The 15,348-nt window shown below is 53.9% G+C and overlaps 4 protein-coding genes across 4 annotated transcripts; 1 reads left to right on the top strand and 3 right to left on the bottom strand.

Annotated features, from left to right (window-relative positions):
- Positions 1–3,732: 3,732 nt before the first annotated feature.
- Positions 3,733–8,568, bottom strand: PtrM4_065030 (GDB1, Glycogen debranching enzyme; the record flags this gene model as incomplete). The annotated part of the gene is made up of 2 exons (XM_001933210.2): positions 3,733–8,185; positions 8,318–8,568. 2 exons carry the CDS (start codon positions 8,566–8,568, stop codon positions 3,733–3,735), a joined length of 4,704 nt encoding a protein of 1,567 aa, XP_001933245.1.
- Positions 8,569–9,467: 899 nt separating this feature from the next.
- PtrM4_065020 (uncharacterized protein) lies at positions 9,468–11,727 on the bottom strand (the record flags this gene model as incomplete). Its single annotated transcript, XM_066105681.1, has 5 exons — positions 9,468–9,798; positions 10,156–10,438; positions 10,488–10,582; positions 10,634–11,345; positions 11,394–11,727. 5 exons carry the CDS (start codon positions 11,725–11,727, stop codon positions 9,468–9,470), a joined length of 1,755 nt encoding a protein of 584 aa, XP_065964308.1.
- Positions 11,728–12,009: 282 nt separating this feature from the next.
- On the bottom strand, positions 12,010–12,105 carry PtrM4_065010 (uncharacterized protein; the record flags this gene model as incomplete). Its single annotated transcript, XM_066105680.1, has 1 exon — positions 12,010–12,105. The coding sequence occupies one exon, from the start codon at positions 12,103–12,105 to the stop codon at positions 12,010–12,012; it is 96 nt and encodes a 31-aa protein (XP_065964307.1).
- A 1,554-nt stretch (positions 12,106–13,659) lies between these two features.
- On the top strand, positions 13,660–14,883 carry PtrM4_065000 (CAL1, Prenyltransferase, beta subunit; the record flags this gene model as incomplete). The annotated part of the gene is made up of 5 exons (XM_066105679.1): positions 13,660–13,776; positions 13,830–14,115; positions 14,169–14,620; positions 14,668–14,792; positions 14,841–14,883. 5 exons carry the CDS (start codon positions 13,660–13,662, stop codon positions 14,881–14,883), a joined length of 1,023 nt encoding a protein of 340 aa, XP_065964306.1.
- Between the last annotated feature and the right edge of the window lie 465 nt (positions 14,884–15,348).

Raw genomic sequence — 15,348 nt, 5'->3', positions numbered from 1 at the left:
TCAAAATTACGCTAAATGCAATCCAGGGATCGACGTTGAAGAAACGTCGCGCCGATCAATTGGACCTCGATACTGCAGCATCAATGTTTAGCTCACAGCGGCACCTTAGACCCACCCGTCTCTAGCAATCTTGTCCTGATACTGTCTGTGGCGATTCTGACCGATAGGTACCACTTCGCTTAGGCATGTATGCGCGACTGCACGACATCGAAACATCGAAGCCTAAACCATGCACAACATTCCCGTCCGGGTTAGCTCGATGCTGCAGCAAGCAATCCGCGAAACCTCAGGTGCAGTACGCTAGATCCAAAATCCCATTACCGTCGAAATAGGACAAGTGGCCCTCGGCTTTTGAGTTGATGGATTGACGCTTCAACCATCACCCAAACGTCTCGAGCTAGGGCAGAATAACTGTGCTCAACATGACGCTCTCTCGGTCCCGGTCATGGTGCGAAGTCGCATTGATAGACATATCGGAGCGGTCAAGCCGATCGACACGACACGGTTGTTGATACCTTTTTTGCCGGTAGCCAGTATCTGTGGTGTTATTGCCAACGCTTGCATACACGCGTGCTCCGTCCGTAGTTAGGAAATGTCGTTGCGGCTCCCCTGTTGCGCTACACAGGCTATGACCCAAAAGACTCTGGCGACGTGTTCGGATTTGGTCAAAATTGGCCCGTCCAGCCTTAAAACTGTAAGCATCGCAGCTGGAAGACTGCTAATCTGCAGTCCTTTCGGCCCTAATTTCGGGCGTGCCATGTCAAGCGGCACATGATGGAGCCTCGGCTTTGTTCTATGCATGAGGAAGACGGTTCGAAACACCTGTTGTGCTGTACCACTGACGCAGCGTGCCAAAAACCGCTTACTCCCAACCGTGATCTGCAGCGTCATGCAGCAACAACATAACCACATTTTTTCACTTCAATCAGACATGTATCCACCGGACACAATCCTAGTGGAACGGCAACCTCAACACGAAGGTCACTTTGTCACGCCCTCAAACAATTTATGATTCATCTGAGCATGGACCAAGCGTTTCAACAAATTTAGCCCTGACTGTGGGGACTCACACCTCCGGGCCGTATCCGCACCTTAAACCAACATCGAAACTTCATGTGATTGAGGCACGCAACGTCGTCCCTGAGACCTCAGAGTGGCTCGTGGGAGACAGGCGTAAGGGCATGTGATTCGCAATTCGGTTGTTTTGACTCAAACATTGCCGTGTAGGCCCCAGCTGATGGATGCAGCCACAGCGCCGTAGCACGAAGAACAAACACCTTGTGGGGATGATAAGCCCTTTTAGACTGGGGTTACATGTTAACGGCCACTGCCTGACTCGCCGAATGAGACAGTCAAGACAACCTCCCAAAGAGGTAATTTGGGAGAGACTACTGAGCATTCCAATACTTTCATTTCTTCGTCCCCGTTTGCCGGGTTAGCCTCTCCCAAGACCTGACTGGAACCGCTATCACGCGCCGCCACTCACATAGCCTCAAAACCTCGTAGATCCAGGCGCAAGCACGCGGGTTAACTCAAGAAAACAAGGCCCACAAAGTGGCCAACAGCCCTAACGTCTTAGCTCAGAACGTATCCGTGTGTCGCGCACAAGATGTCGTGCATATTTTGACAGGCATGCGGCTTGCTTTGCCATAGTCAAAGGGTCAATGGCGCAACCTAGACCCCTTTTTTGCTCAGAAGGGGAAAACCTGACGAGATCATCACGCGCTAGATCATCGCCAAAACAAATCATAACGATCATTTGGCCTGGGGCTGGGCGGGGGAGCGAGGGGGAGAGGAGGAGAGGAGGAAAGACCCCTGGTACGTATTGTGTGCTACCACAGCATGACATGCATGAGCAAAAGGTAAAGATGCCCGCCAACCGTACCGTCTAGCTTTGAATAGACAGCTAGAGGCGCGAGGGTTTTGGCTAACAGGCCAACCGACCAACCAGCAACGCCCCAAGAACAACAGTCTACCGTGCTTCAATATAAACTAACTACTCTCGACGAGCACGCTCTAACAGGCGCGTGGATATCTAATCATCAATACGACATATTGCTCAAAACATCCCAGGAATGACCCTGTCTCTCTAGAACACGGACACGATAACGCCATTTAGTAAAGACCAGGAGCAGCAGTAGTAGCCAACAATTAGCTAGGCAACCACGGATCGCCTGATCTTCCCTCCACAGCTATCTTTCTGTCTTTTTGGCAGGTCCGTCCCGCGCTTCCCAGGATGCTCGGATGACGAAACTGCCGTATCGACGATCCTTCTAGCACCGTATTCCGTGTAAGCTACCATCTACCACTACCATCTACCACTACCCACTACCACACTAGCCGAATCACATTTTATCGCATGACATGCATAAGCGTGAGAAGCCGAAAGTGGATAGCGACACGAACACTAACGCCAACCGCGCACATCGTCGCCAGCCGCTATCTATGCAGTCATCCAGTTAAGGCGCCTCTTTGCGCTTGAAGTGATGAGATGATGCCATGTGGGTGGCACGATAAACCTTCCTGGACACTCGGTCGCCGGCGAGTTATCGCCGTGGGTGTGTGGGTGAGCAATGTGTGCCGTGCTTGAAGCCATCAAGTGCGCTATAGTGACCGTTTTACGTCCATTGTCTTCTTTTCCCGGTTGCGCAAGCTGTTTAAGCGCTGGGGATCTCAATGTGGTGGCAGGTTGAGTGATAGGCTGGACCGTAGTTGTAGATGGAGTAGCACCCCTTTTCGATATACTGATGCAGACGATCCTAAATTATGGGGACTCTCTTCTCTCCCACTCATCTTTTTACTTGTCGAGTGAAACGGCATGTTGTTCATGTGTATTGTCTTGGGGGAGAAGGCGTGTTCATGTACATTTGCTATACATGAACAATCAAACAACTAGTTGGACACCTTCCCACCTTTTGTTGCACACTCGATGCGTGTCGCTGACTACCTAAGTGGACTCCCCCAGCAAGACCACAAAGTTACACGTATATTATAGACCACTGACTTGCAAGAAGTACACCCCTACATATACCTATCCTACAAACACCTAGTTGTTGACACCGCCCGTCCACTGGACCACCTACCTCCTCCGCAAAAACCTCTCCCTCGTCTTACCTCAAACTACCGCGAAGTCCATACATCTACATAGCTTCCCTTACTCCTTACTGTCCACCTAGCGGTACTTATCTCCAAATGAACCTACAGTACACGTATCCATGCTGTCCATCATACCCTACCGCTCCTCCGTCACATCCATAACACACATGTATTCAGCCTATCTGCTACCTCTATGCGCTGAAGCTCGTTGCGTGAAGCTGATGATGATGAGATAGCTGGGTGATACGCGAAAGCAGAGGAACATACTTTGAACCTGCACCGGGTATTTAGAATTAACAAGTTTACCTGGCCGATCATCGTGCTATGATTTACAAGTACGGTGATTGTACACAGGGAAACTCCCGGACCTATCTGCATGAGAAAAACGGTCATATTCAAGTGGCTGATGTACTGCACATATCATCGCGGACAGTGAGACGGATGATCAAGCTGGGTAAGAAGGTTTGAATGAAGAATGTATCATGGTCGAATTTATCGTCAGTTCTAGGTATCTACAACAGTCTAGTCACTCTACTACTCCACACCACCCCATGCCTGAACGAACAATCCCAGTCACAAACGCTTTGTCTCCAGCTTAGGCAACAGAAACTTTACGTTTTCGCCAAGCACACCAGTCTATGATGAGGACTCCTTCTTGCTGGCCCCGGTACCCGAACCTTCCATCTCGTACTCGCGCGCATCCTGGAACAAGTCGATAATGCAGCTAGCACTCCAACTCTGCGTTGGGCATGAGTCGCCACAGAAGGCACCGTCCTTGTTGGTCAACTCCGTGAGGCCAGCCCAAGGAGACTCTTGAATCGCCTTCATGCAACCAGCGAGACGACGAGTGACTTGTTGGTAGCTCTCGATGCGCTCTTCGGGGGTCTTGCGGCGCTGGAGATCGAACTTGAGTAGGGCTCGGAGGAAGAAGCCCGTGGGCCACACCCATTCTGGTCCTTGGTGGTAGTTGCGGCCCTTTGAGGTATGGAAGTCGGTCGAGTCTTCGCTGTTGATGTAGTACCCGCGGTAGTTGAGGTCGGAGGGATCCAGGGTCTTCATGCCCTGAGGTCCGAGCAGGACCCTGTCGGCCATCTGCAGAGCGTACAGAGCATGTTCTGGTTCGAAGAGGTCTGGCGCAACCGTCATGGTAACAGGGAAGTTGGGCCTCAGCTGGTAGTCCTCGTACTCTTTGCCTGAGCGGTACAAATCCTTGTAAATGCCCCGGCGGTTGACAATAGCCGAGTTGACATCGTACTTGCTGTCTTCCTCGGCAGACCGGGGAACATAGAAGCATCGCTCGAAGTTGGCTTTGATCAAATCGGCCCACTCCTTGTATGTGACCGTCTTCTTGCCGTCATCGAGTGTTACACCTTCATACTTGAACTGGCCAGCTTCGTACATGTTGGCGCACCAGCGTACTGTGCTGTAGAGCATGCCGATGATCTCGACCGGGGCACCGTCTCGCGGTGTTCCAGGAACGCCCTTGCTGCCCGCCTTCTCACTTTCACCCATCTTGTCCATCCATGTACCGCAGTTCCACTGGTTGCCTCCAAAGATTAGACCAGTCTCCCAGTCAGTCCAGATCTTGATGTTGAAGCCTTCTGATTTCATTTGGCTGTCGATGTTCGGGCCCGCATCGTACTCGCGAAATTCTATGCCGGAAGCATGTCGCTGGAGGGCCTCCTGGATGACGTCTTCGATCGAAGAAGACTTGGAGTAGGCCTGCTTGTCGGTATGGGCGAACCAAGTGTCATCGTAGGGGAGGAACCGTCGCTTGACCTGTTCCTTCAGGAGCTCCATGCCGTTTGGTACAATCTTGGTGTAGTCTTGAATGTTCTGGAGGAACCACCAGACCGAGTCGCGAGAGTTGTAGCGCGGGTTTTTGCCGCCACCAAGAAGATTAGGAACCATGCCATGCTTGAGAACACTGGCAAAGGCAAAGATGTGCTCCTTGGCATCAGCATACCTGCCGGTTCCCATGTAGAGACCGCGGGCTGAGATGGTGATGTCACGACCCCAGCATCGCGCCCAATCGTATGCAAAGTGAGGAAGACCGGCAGCCATGCTGGGAACACTCTTTTCTGGCCACAGCGAGGCGCTGTTCATGTAACCCGTAACTTGACAGCTTACAAGTGCCAGACTCTTCAGGAACTGGTTGCCCTCGCGGACGTTCTCACCCATCAACTCAATTGCTCGATCAACTGCGGCGTTGTACGCAGTCTGGATGACTAGAGCAAAGTATCGCGGAAGCATGTAGCTAGGGACCTTGCGGATGGCATCGAACTTGGACTTGAGCCACTTGGCAGGACCCTTGATGTTGGCGTACTTCTCCTTCTGCGAGATGTGCTCAAGACGGCCAAGACAGTAATCGAGTGCCCATTGACCCTCACGGAGATGGTTGCAGAGTGGGTGTCCAAGGTTGTTGTCGTTGACAATGTCGCGGAGTACACTCCACCAGCCTTGCAGACCAGCGTATACAAGGTTGCCGTGGCCGGGGATGTTGTAGGTTCCGTCCTTGTGATCGGTAGCGTCCCTCTCTTCTTCTTCACATCTATACAGGATATAGTTCAGATCGGTCAGGTTGACACCGCTGAAAGCCGCACGCCCACCGCTGGTAACAAATTTGTCGAGACCATCGGCGTGCTCAGCACTCGGCACCCAGGTTTCGAATAGCGCGATACTGCCGGGGGGAAACTTGTCAGGGATAGTGATGGTGGTATCGTCACCAGATGACTCGATGTTCACACCCTGGAGATTGTTCGTTTTGCTGGGCAAACCGCGCAAGGTCGTCTTGTCGCCGATGATACGGGCTTTCGTCTCTGGGCTATCATCGACCTCCAAGTTCCAAGCGCCGATGAGCTTTGCCTGGGTACCCGGGAGGTTGGTCTTTCCGAAGCCTCCGTTACCGTTACCGTAACCAGGGAATGCGGTATGGGCGATGAGGAAGTATCCCTTCCTGGTGTGAGGGTTGACGCGGTGGACTGTGATGTACTCGTTGTCGTGGTGGATGTACGTCTCATTGTACTCCTCCTTGCCCATCTTCACATGGATCTCATTGATGATCTTGCGGATACCACCAATTCCGCCCTCTCCAGCCTGTGGTTTGATCGGGCCGCCAGTGGAGTTGGCCGAGGAGTAAAGTCGCTTCTCGTGCACAAGCTCAATCAGCTCTGGGTAAACTTCATCGAATCCGAAAACGCTGCCAGTTGCGCAGTCGCACATGGCAACAAGGGCAGCACTTGGAAGAGTGTCGCGAGCATCCCGCTTCTGAGCTGGTGTTTCGTTGTCGTGTGTACAGTCCATGAAAAGCGCATGGACAGGACTGCGCTTGATCTTCTTGATGATTGGTTTAGTTTGGTCTGCTCCATCGGTTGCCTGAGCTGCGTTCATGACCTCATCAGTTTCAAAGCTGCCGATAGGAACACCACCGTGACGGTGAACAAGCCTGCTCATCTCTTGGGTGCTCCACGACTGCATGGCCTCTCGAATGAGCGCACAGATGCCGAGCTTCATGCAAAACTTGTAGTCCATCTCTTCTGAGCCAGTGAAGAGTTCGGCACAAACCATTATGTTTGAGTTGACGCTTCGTGCTTGGTCCAGCATGTATTCTGCGAGATGTATAGGAGTGGAATGGCAGTTGTCGATTCGGAAGCCTTGGAAGTACTTGGCCATCAGCCGCGTGTACTTGGCCATGTGTTCCCAGAGGAAGGGATTATCCTCTGGGCCATTTCCGTAGCGAAGCTTGACGCAGTCGCCCCAGACAATGACCTCTCGCCTCAGGTAAGCGCGAGACTTGGGTCCGGCGTTATCCCGCATAGCATCCGCAGCCCAGACCCAACCATTGTTTACCAACGCGAGAGCCTCTGGGTTGTGCTTCTTTGTGGTGTCATTGAGCGGCAGCCGTGTGAAGTAGGTCTCGATGAGTGGGTTTGCGTCGTTGACCTCTCCAAGCTTAGGACCGTGGGCATCTATCCGCACATACTTGATGCGGTTGAAGAGCTGTTCAAGAATCTCTGATTGGTCTCCGTCATACTCGCGGTAAAACGGAAGGTTGACCTCGTTGAAGATGGCAGTCATTGTACCTTGAGCTGCACGCTCATCTGGTTTGTCGCTGGTGCGAGTATCGAAGCGGCCGAAGAGAGCACAGAGAAGGCTAGCACTGATGTTTGGGTCCATTGTGCGGCGGAATCGTTCGCCCATGCGGTCACCGCCGCGCAGAGCATGCTCAACCAGCCAGTCTGCCTTTTGCTTCAACGGCCAGTCCTTGACAGCATCGAGCCCGCGAAGACCTGCTTCACTAAAGCTGCCATCAACGAAGTTGACTTGGCCAGATATCCAAGCCTCCATGGTGGCTTTTGTGTCTCGTTCAACGTCGAGGACGTAGAATTCCCATAGCTTGACCTTGCTAAGGACGTGTGCCTTGATGCCTTGCATGACCTTCAGGAGGTCCGCTTCATTGTTGAAGGTTGTGGGTAGGCCGCGCTCGCCAAGCTCTTGGCCAAACTGCAGTAGTGCCGTATCGAGCTCGAAAGCTGGTCGGAGGTGGGGAGCAGTGTCGACATTGTAGCCCGCTTCGGGATGTTCCTCGAGCCATGGGCTGTTGTTGGCCGTGTGGTTCCAGACAACATCGGTCATGGCCAGCAGATTGAACTCGCTGTGCATCTTCTGGACCATGTCGGCGATGTCCTGCTCGCCATTCTTGAAGATAGCATCGTCGAACTTCAGCTGGTCATATATGCTGTACGGCGAGTTTGAAGAACCCCGCATCATAAGCGGTGTGAAATGCACCATGTTGTAACCACGCTGGCCGATACCGCGAAGGTGATTATCCCAGTCGGTGGGGTAGTTGCCCATGAACTTGGACAAGGTGGAGAAGATGCAGACAGCCTCGACCGGCAAGTGCTCGCCCTTCAGCCGGAGGCTTGGACATACGTCAATGTAGTATGTGTCTGTCCGCGTGGGCTTCGGCGAGGCAACGTCTGTGAAGGACCACTGGGGCAGCGGCGAATAGGTTGTATAAAAGGAGAAGGCATTGGCTTCGTATATCGGGATCTCAATCTCGCACAAGCCCGTGAAGTTTGGCTGCAGTCTTCGGCATGTGTCAGCGATGAAGAGCAGATTGAGGGTTGGTACTCCTGGGTGACATGGAATTTTTGAAACCCAAGTATACAAAAGCTACTGTAGGTGCCAGTCACCCAGGTGGGTAGGAGTTGCAACGTACTTGTACTCGCGGTAGTTGCTGCGCTCAAACTTCTTGCCTTTGGCGGGAATGTTCACCCAAAGACTGCCCTCGCGACATATCGAGCTGGTACCCTGGATCTGGAAGCAGATTGAGTATGCTGGGTCGGTGGGCGGGGGCATGTAGATGTAGGTGCCGGCCACGTCTGGGCAGCCATAGTCGGTTAGTGGCAGCAGGTAGACGACCTTGCGCGGCGAGGACGACTTGGAGTGGTGTGGTAGTGCTACGGCCATTGTGAATTTGATGATTGGACTGGTAGTAAAAAAAAATGGGAATGTGTTGTGCTAGGATATCTGAGTAGAGGTAAAAGTGGTATTGCTGACTCTGAAGATGCTGGTTGTGAGAGAGAGAGCGTTGTGGAGGATGCTGGAGGAAGAATGGAGGAAAAACAGGCTCGAGCGATGTTTTATAATCAACAGACCGCTGACAGAGTGCGCAAGAGCTTCTGAGGGTCAATTGCCCTCGTGGTGTGTTGGAGGAAGCAGCGCCTGGCGACGGGCGACGTGTGCGATCGGCGGTGGGCGGTCGCGAACTACATGAGCCGCAAGCGCAACCCGCGGGAAACGTCATTGCCCCAAGCTCCACATAGTCGACCATGGGCAACCCCAGCCCGCCCCGTTCCTGACATGCAGCAATCCAATAGCGCGGGGTCTGGGCAAACTTCCCAACTGCATCCAGTTGGTACGGGGAATTTGTTGAACACATTTGCTGGAAGTGAAACTTGAAATCCCATCGAAAACGCTCATTTCTGCCACCTGCCACCTGCCGTCTGGCATCTGCCATCAGACACCGCATTCATCTATATGGTACAAGTCAAGTCGCTCAGATGCCCACCACGAATGCCATCTTCTTCAAGACCTATGGCTTCCAAAACCCATGTGCAACATAATGTAAGAATAAGCAGCTAATGGATATGCAGCCCAAACTCCAGCGCTGGCTACTAAACAAATATCGGGCAATTGCTGCTGCCACGAGTGAAGACTGATCACAAGACGGGTATCGCGACCCGTGGCAGCCCACACACGACGAAGCGAAGATGCCAAAATCAACCAGTCAAATCCAACTACCCCTTGCATCGTCGCCTCGTACATGCACTGATGGATTAATATGCGGTCCCTGCTCAAACAGCCGCTCAAAACTTGATATTGAAAGGTGACCCGGGGGGATCGCGGAGGTCCAATCGAAATTGCGTCGATTCCGATGGCCCACGACTATGCTGTGCCTGCGTTGGTGTAGCATTTTCGTCGTAGTCAATCGAGGACGTCTCAGTGTTTACAGACGGCGGTGCACGTGGAGCGAGCCGTTTTGGTCCGCCACCACTACCTTCTTTGCTATCTGAAGATGAAATCATCCGTTCAGGCGAACTTGTACGCTCGCTGTAGCCACCGCGCATGCGTAAAATAGGATTACTTGAAGGTTCCGACAAAACCAGCGAAGGATTTGGGGGCGTGGCGCGTCCACTCCTGTCAGATGAGAGTCCTCGTGTTGATGGTTTGATATGGTCAGTCGAATGACTTCGTGTCGTAGAAGGCTTCCCAACGTGTGGTGATGAATGCGCCTTGTTCTTGGTAGAGTTTTGAAGTGGACCACCTCGAGAAGGTGTCGGCTGCTGCTGCTGTTGTTGCTGTTGTTGCTGCTGCTGCTGCTGCTGCATGTGTTGCTGCTGTAGATGCTCGCTTTCCACGGCATTGAGAAAATTGATCTCATCCGTTAGAAAATCCTTCTCGGTCCAGCAGCCCTGCCAACAGTTTCGCCAATCCAGGATAAGGAACTGGAAACAAAAAGCGTCAATCTTGATTGCGGGTTGGAAACAGATGCACAAGTTGTTGTAGTTCATCTTGTTGAACTCGGAGCACGAGTGCAACAAGCTGATGTGGCAGGTGATTGCGAATAAAAGATAATAGTTAAATGGGGGCAATTTTGATAGCTCATCCTTGAGCATTTGTGGTGTCGTTTTGGCGCCCTGACATTGTTGTTGGATCGCTGCTTGTATTTGTTTGGGGAAGATTTCATCTGGTAGTTGCCGTAGCCAGTTCTTGAATAGTGAACCGATGACATTGGGATCGTTGAGGTTCGGGTCGCTGATCAAGTCGATATCTCGGTCTGGGTTTCTGTTAGTATGTGGCAGCACAAAAGTCCGAGGTAACCATACCCTCGTCAAACTTGCGTTCGTAGTACCGTACTTGTTGGGCGGAACCTGGAACGCGATATAATCCTTCTTCTTCACAACCCCGCATGTTCAAGTAGCTATATAAGTGGTTAGCACGTGTATACGTTTTGGTTGGCAGCATCACCTACTCAATGCACCGCCATGGTAGAGCCGGCATCCAAAATTCCGTCTTGTCGCGTGACTGCTCCAAGCGCGTTGATATTCGCGTCAATCTTGTTTGCTCGATCAAGGGCTTATGTATAATCTTGCAAACATATGGCTCGTTCGTTACCGGCGTTTGGCTCTCGTGGTTGCTTGAGCTTCGTCCCAGTTTTCCAAACACGCCCTTGCGTGCAGAATCCATTTTCTCTCCCATGTTGCGAGCCCCTGAACCGAGCTTCGAAATGAAATTGTGTCCTTTACTTTCGTTGTAGGAATTGTACGAGTTGGAGGCTAGGGATATTTGTTCAGCTTTGTCCCTTCTCTGGTCGTCGTCGCGTGGAATTTGCTTCGACCCATCCTGACGGTCTGCTGAGTGAGTTCGAAGCCTGCCCTTGCCCGCATGGCGCCATGACTGACCTTTGTCCATTGGTGCCGACTTCATAGGCATCCCATTCCCCTCGCCATTCGTGGCCCACGAGGCTGCAATGTCGGGGGATAGCTGCCCCGGGGGAGCCTTGTTGAGCTTGGTACGGGACCCTGCGGCCTCGCCTTCTTTGATAGATTTCGACCTTGGCAAGAGGCCCTGCTTCTTTGGTTTGATTGTGGTGCGTTTGGAGGAGTCTGGGTGGGGGTCGGATGAGTCGTTTGACAGGCCTGAACCTGTGCGCTGGTCTAGGCGTACAACTTCTGAGCGGTTGTCTGTTCTCGTTAGCGAAACCATGGTTGTTTGGGTTGGTAGGACCATACCGTCGGAGTTGGGAGTGCGCACAGGACGGCCGAGGTCTGGTGTTGAGGCACCGCCGCGGCCATTCGAGTACAGGCTAGGCGTGGGTTGTTCGGAATTTTGGCGTGCAGAGTTCCCCTGGCTGTTCAGGCGCGAGGACGACTTGTTAGCGGAGAAGTTGGCAAAGATGCTTTTGGAGTCTTTGCGAGGCTTGGGCGAGGCGGGCGACTGTGGCATGTTGTGAAACGCGGCATTGGGTGTCGCAAAGTCCTGGTCCTCAGGCATGTCGGGTGAACGTGGGCTCTTTGGGCTCATGGGGGTGCTGGCGCTACCGCTGTCTTTGGTCTTGCCCCTCATGGCTAGCGACAACGTCGACGACTTGGGCATCTTCCTTAGTCTCTTGCGGGGCGGATCCCAGGGCTATGGGTGGCTTAGTGGAGCTCTTTCAAAAAGCAGCGGCTGACTGTATCCCGCATCCAACTGTTGCTGAGGGCGCAAATACCTCGCAGAGGGCGTGGGAGAGAAGCGCGCCGAGGTGCGGACAATGCAGCGAATGTGCAAAGAGACGATGCGGCGCGTGTAAAGGAGGAGCCTGTGTTTGTGTTGGTGGTGGTGGTGGTGGTGGTGGTAACGGCGGATTTAGCGGATGCGGCACATGGGCGGTTGCGGTTGCGGTTGCGCGGTCAACAAGCCTGTGTTTGCCCATGGCTGGTCAGCGGCGCGTTCAACAATCATGACAGCAAGACTAAGGAGGGGGGTTCGAGGCAAAGAGGCTCTGCTCGGTGCCTGTGTAAAGGCGGGAAGAGGGAGGGTTGAGATTGGGCATCTTTTGCGCGCGGGGTAGTACGCACTCAGCAAGAGGTGCTCTGTGCCTGGGGTGAGGTGTTGTGTGCCCTGGCCAGCGCTCTCTGCAGGCGGACCTCGATGCGTCGGCTGCGAGGTGTCGAGTCTATATCACCGGCAGCAGGGCGTGGCTTCCCTGCAGGAACCCGGGACGACGGCTGATGCCGAGCGCGTGACAGATGTGTCGTTGTTTTGCAATCTTCCGCTTGCTGCGATCCCAACTCGCTTCCCGACGCCTTCAACTGCTGGGCGCTGCTCGATGTTTTGCTTGGTAAAGGGCGTCGACGTCGATGGCGGCGAGGAGGCTAAGGCGGGCATGCAGCGTCTGGGATACAGTCAGCAAGCGTTGCGGAACGTCAAAGGGGCCGGCGCTATGGCGAGGGTTGCACGCCATGGGAGCGGGCACGAGTGGAAACAAAGGGAGGTGGACACGCAGCAAGCATCACTTACCCACACGCAGCACAGGGAGACAGACGGATGGACAGACAGACAGACAGGCAGACGACAAAGACACGGAAAGGGCACGTCGCTAAAGGGGGGCGCAGAAAAGGGTTCAGCTTTCTTGGGCGTGTGTGTGTGTGTGTGTGTGTGTGTGGTGTGTGTGGTGTGTGTTCCTGAGCTACTACTACAGCAGGCCTAGGCGGCCGTTGTAAGAGGGCAGATGGCAGCTGTATGTGGGAGTGTGTGGGAGTGTGTGTGGTCGATGCTCCCTCTCTCTGACACTGACTGTTCTTGATTCCTCTCCTGCAGCTGCAACGAGGCTCGAGCAGGCAAAGCAAAGGCGACGCAAAGACAGCAAAAGATGGGCAAGCGGCGGCAACGACGTCGCATGCGCACGGCCCCAGGTACGAGGGAGAGGGCGCGACGCTGCTAAATAATGCCCTTGGGCCCATTCCCAGTTGGGCGGCGTAAGACGCTATGGAGCGCTATGGTGCGCAAACGGGTGTCCACAGCGGTCTGTAGTCGACGTCTGGCGGTGAGGGCTCGCAACGGGCGACAGGTGCACTACCCCAACGCCCGCTGTCGCCATGGGAGCCGGTGCCCGCTGTAGCATGTAGCACCCAGTTCTGCAACGAGGGCTCTGCACTATGGGCTTGTCGCGGCAAAACAAGACCAGCTGCTACATCAGGACAACACCTATCCCGGCCACAGTCGCCGTGACATGCCAAGCCGCGTTTCAGATGAGCTGGGCTCCCTCAGGCGTTGCGTCAGGCCCGGCCTCGCCCCGGCCCAAGCCAAGTGCAGACGTCCAGATGCGGCGTGCAGCACAGGTTGTAGCATGTACCGGTAGCATATCCGTAGTAGTGCAGCTTGCATGCCAGACATCAATGCACTAGTTAGTAGACCCTCCCACCACCACCACTACCACCACTTCTCCAACCTGACATGTCTCTTGTTTCTGGTCCGGGGCGGGCGGGTGCTGGTGCTGGTGCTGGTGCGGCCAACATGCCCGCCGAAATGCACCTCACTGTCGACAGGCACGTCGCCTACATCCAGAGCCTTGACACTGTGCGTACTCCCAAAGCCGACCATGGCCGCGCAACCCCAGCGAGCGTGGTCAATGTCCAATGTCCACGGTCGACAATCAAATCAAATCCCGCGCTGACCCGCTGCAGCGCAAAGACGAGCTCGAGTACTGGCTCACCGAACACTTGCGCCTCAACGGCCTTTATTGGGGCCTAACCGCCTTGCACCTGCTTGGCCGCCCCGACGCCCTCCCGCGCAGTCAAGTACTCAATTTCCTCTTCTCGTGTTTACACGAAAATGGCGGCTTCGGCGCTGCTCCCGGACATGACGCTCACATGCTGTATACCGTTAGCGCCGTCCAGATACTCGCTACTCTCGACGCCTTTGCCGACCTGGAGGACCGTGTCCCTGGTGGACGGCAGAAGATCGGAAACTGTAAGTCATCATCACCTGGATCGCCCTTGTGGCCCTGGTTCTCATAGATGCAGTCATCGCATCCTTGCAGCACTCTGAAACCGGCACCTTTGCGGGCGACGAGTGGGGAGAGCAAGACACGCGCTTTCTGTACGGCGCCCTGAACGCCCTGTCGCTTATGGGCCTGCTCGAGTTGGTTGACGTAGAAAAGGCGGCTCAGTACGTCCACGCCTGTGCCAACTTTGACGGCGGCTACGGCACGAGCCCGGGCGCTGAATCACACTCGGGTCAGGTGTTTACATGCCTCGCCGCTCTGACCATCGCGGGGAGGCTTGATTTGGTCAACCAAGAAAAACTGGGCGCCTGGTTAAGCGAACGTCAACTCAAGAACGGGGGCTTGAACGGCCGGCCAGAGAAGAAGGAAGACGTATGTTACAGCTGGTGGGTCATGAGCAGCATGGCCATGCTGAACAGGCTGCACTGGATAGACGGTGAAAAGTTGACGTCCTTCATTCTGCAATGCCAGGTGGGTAGCTTGACATGTTCACCACGCTCGCTTTCTAACGGTGGCAGGATCCGGAATTAGGTGGCCTTGCAGACCGGCCAGGTGACATGGTAGACGTCTTCCATACCGTCTTTGGTATTGCTGGGCTCAGTCTTCTCAAATACCCAGGCCTCGAAGAAGTAGACCCCGTATAGTATGTGACCACCGCCCTCCCCTTATACTCACACTGACCATGGGCCAGCTGCATGCCTCGATCCGTCACTCGTAGATGCCTTGGTAAGTAATGGCCTCATGTGTAGAACAAGTGTGCAGTATTTCCTTTGCTGCCAGTTTCTTCCATATCTGATGCTTCACTCTTCGACACATGAATTCGTGTATGTGGATATCCTGTGATATGCCTCATGACACCATATCCTTTGCTCTGTCCCGAGGTCGTAGCTCTAACAGTACATACTTTGTCTCCCACTATCTAATACCTCCCGCCTGCCTCATAGACGTCGAGACACAAAGTGGGAGAAAAGTGAGCGTGGCTGCCTCTTTTGTCAGTGCCGAGCTTCCCACGTGCTCTGCCTGCTAGATGACCACCGACAAAACCTCTTCCTGCTTTGCTGACGCAGCACCTTCCTCCATCTCCCTATTACCAGTGTCTGCATCTCTCCTGCTTTGCATTTCTCCGCTCAGACAATGGGCTAGGAGCTACCGCGGTGCCTGGCAGCCATCTCTGCATCAGATCTCTTATGAGCACGTCT

Source organism: Pyrenophora tritici-repentis, chromosome 2 (assembly GCF_003171515.1).
Source record: "Pyrenophora tritici-repentis strain M4 chromosome 2, whole genome shotgun sequence".
NCBI lineage: Eukaryota > Fungi > Ascomycota > Dothideomycetes > Pleosporales > Pleosporaceae > Pyrenophora > Pyrenophora tritici-repentis.
Note: the sequence above shows the minus strand (reverse complement) of the source record. Positions and strands in the feature narration are given on the sequence as shown.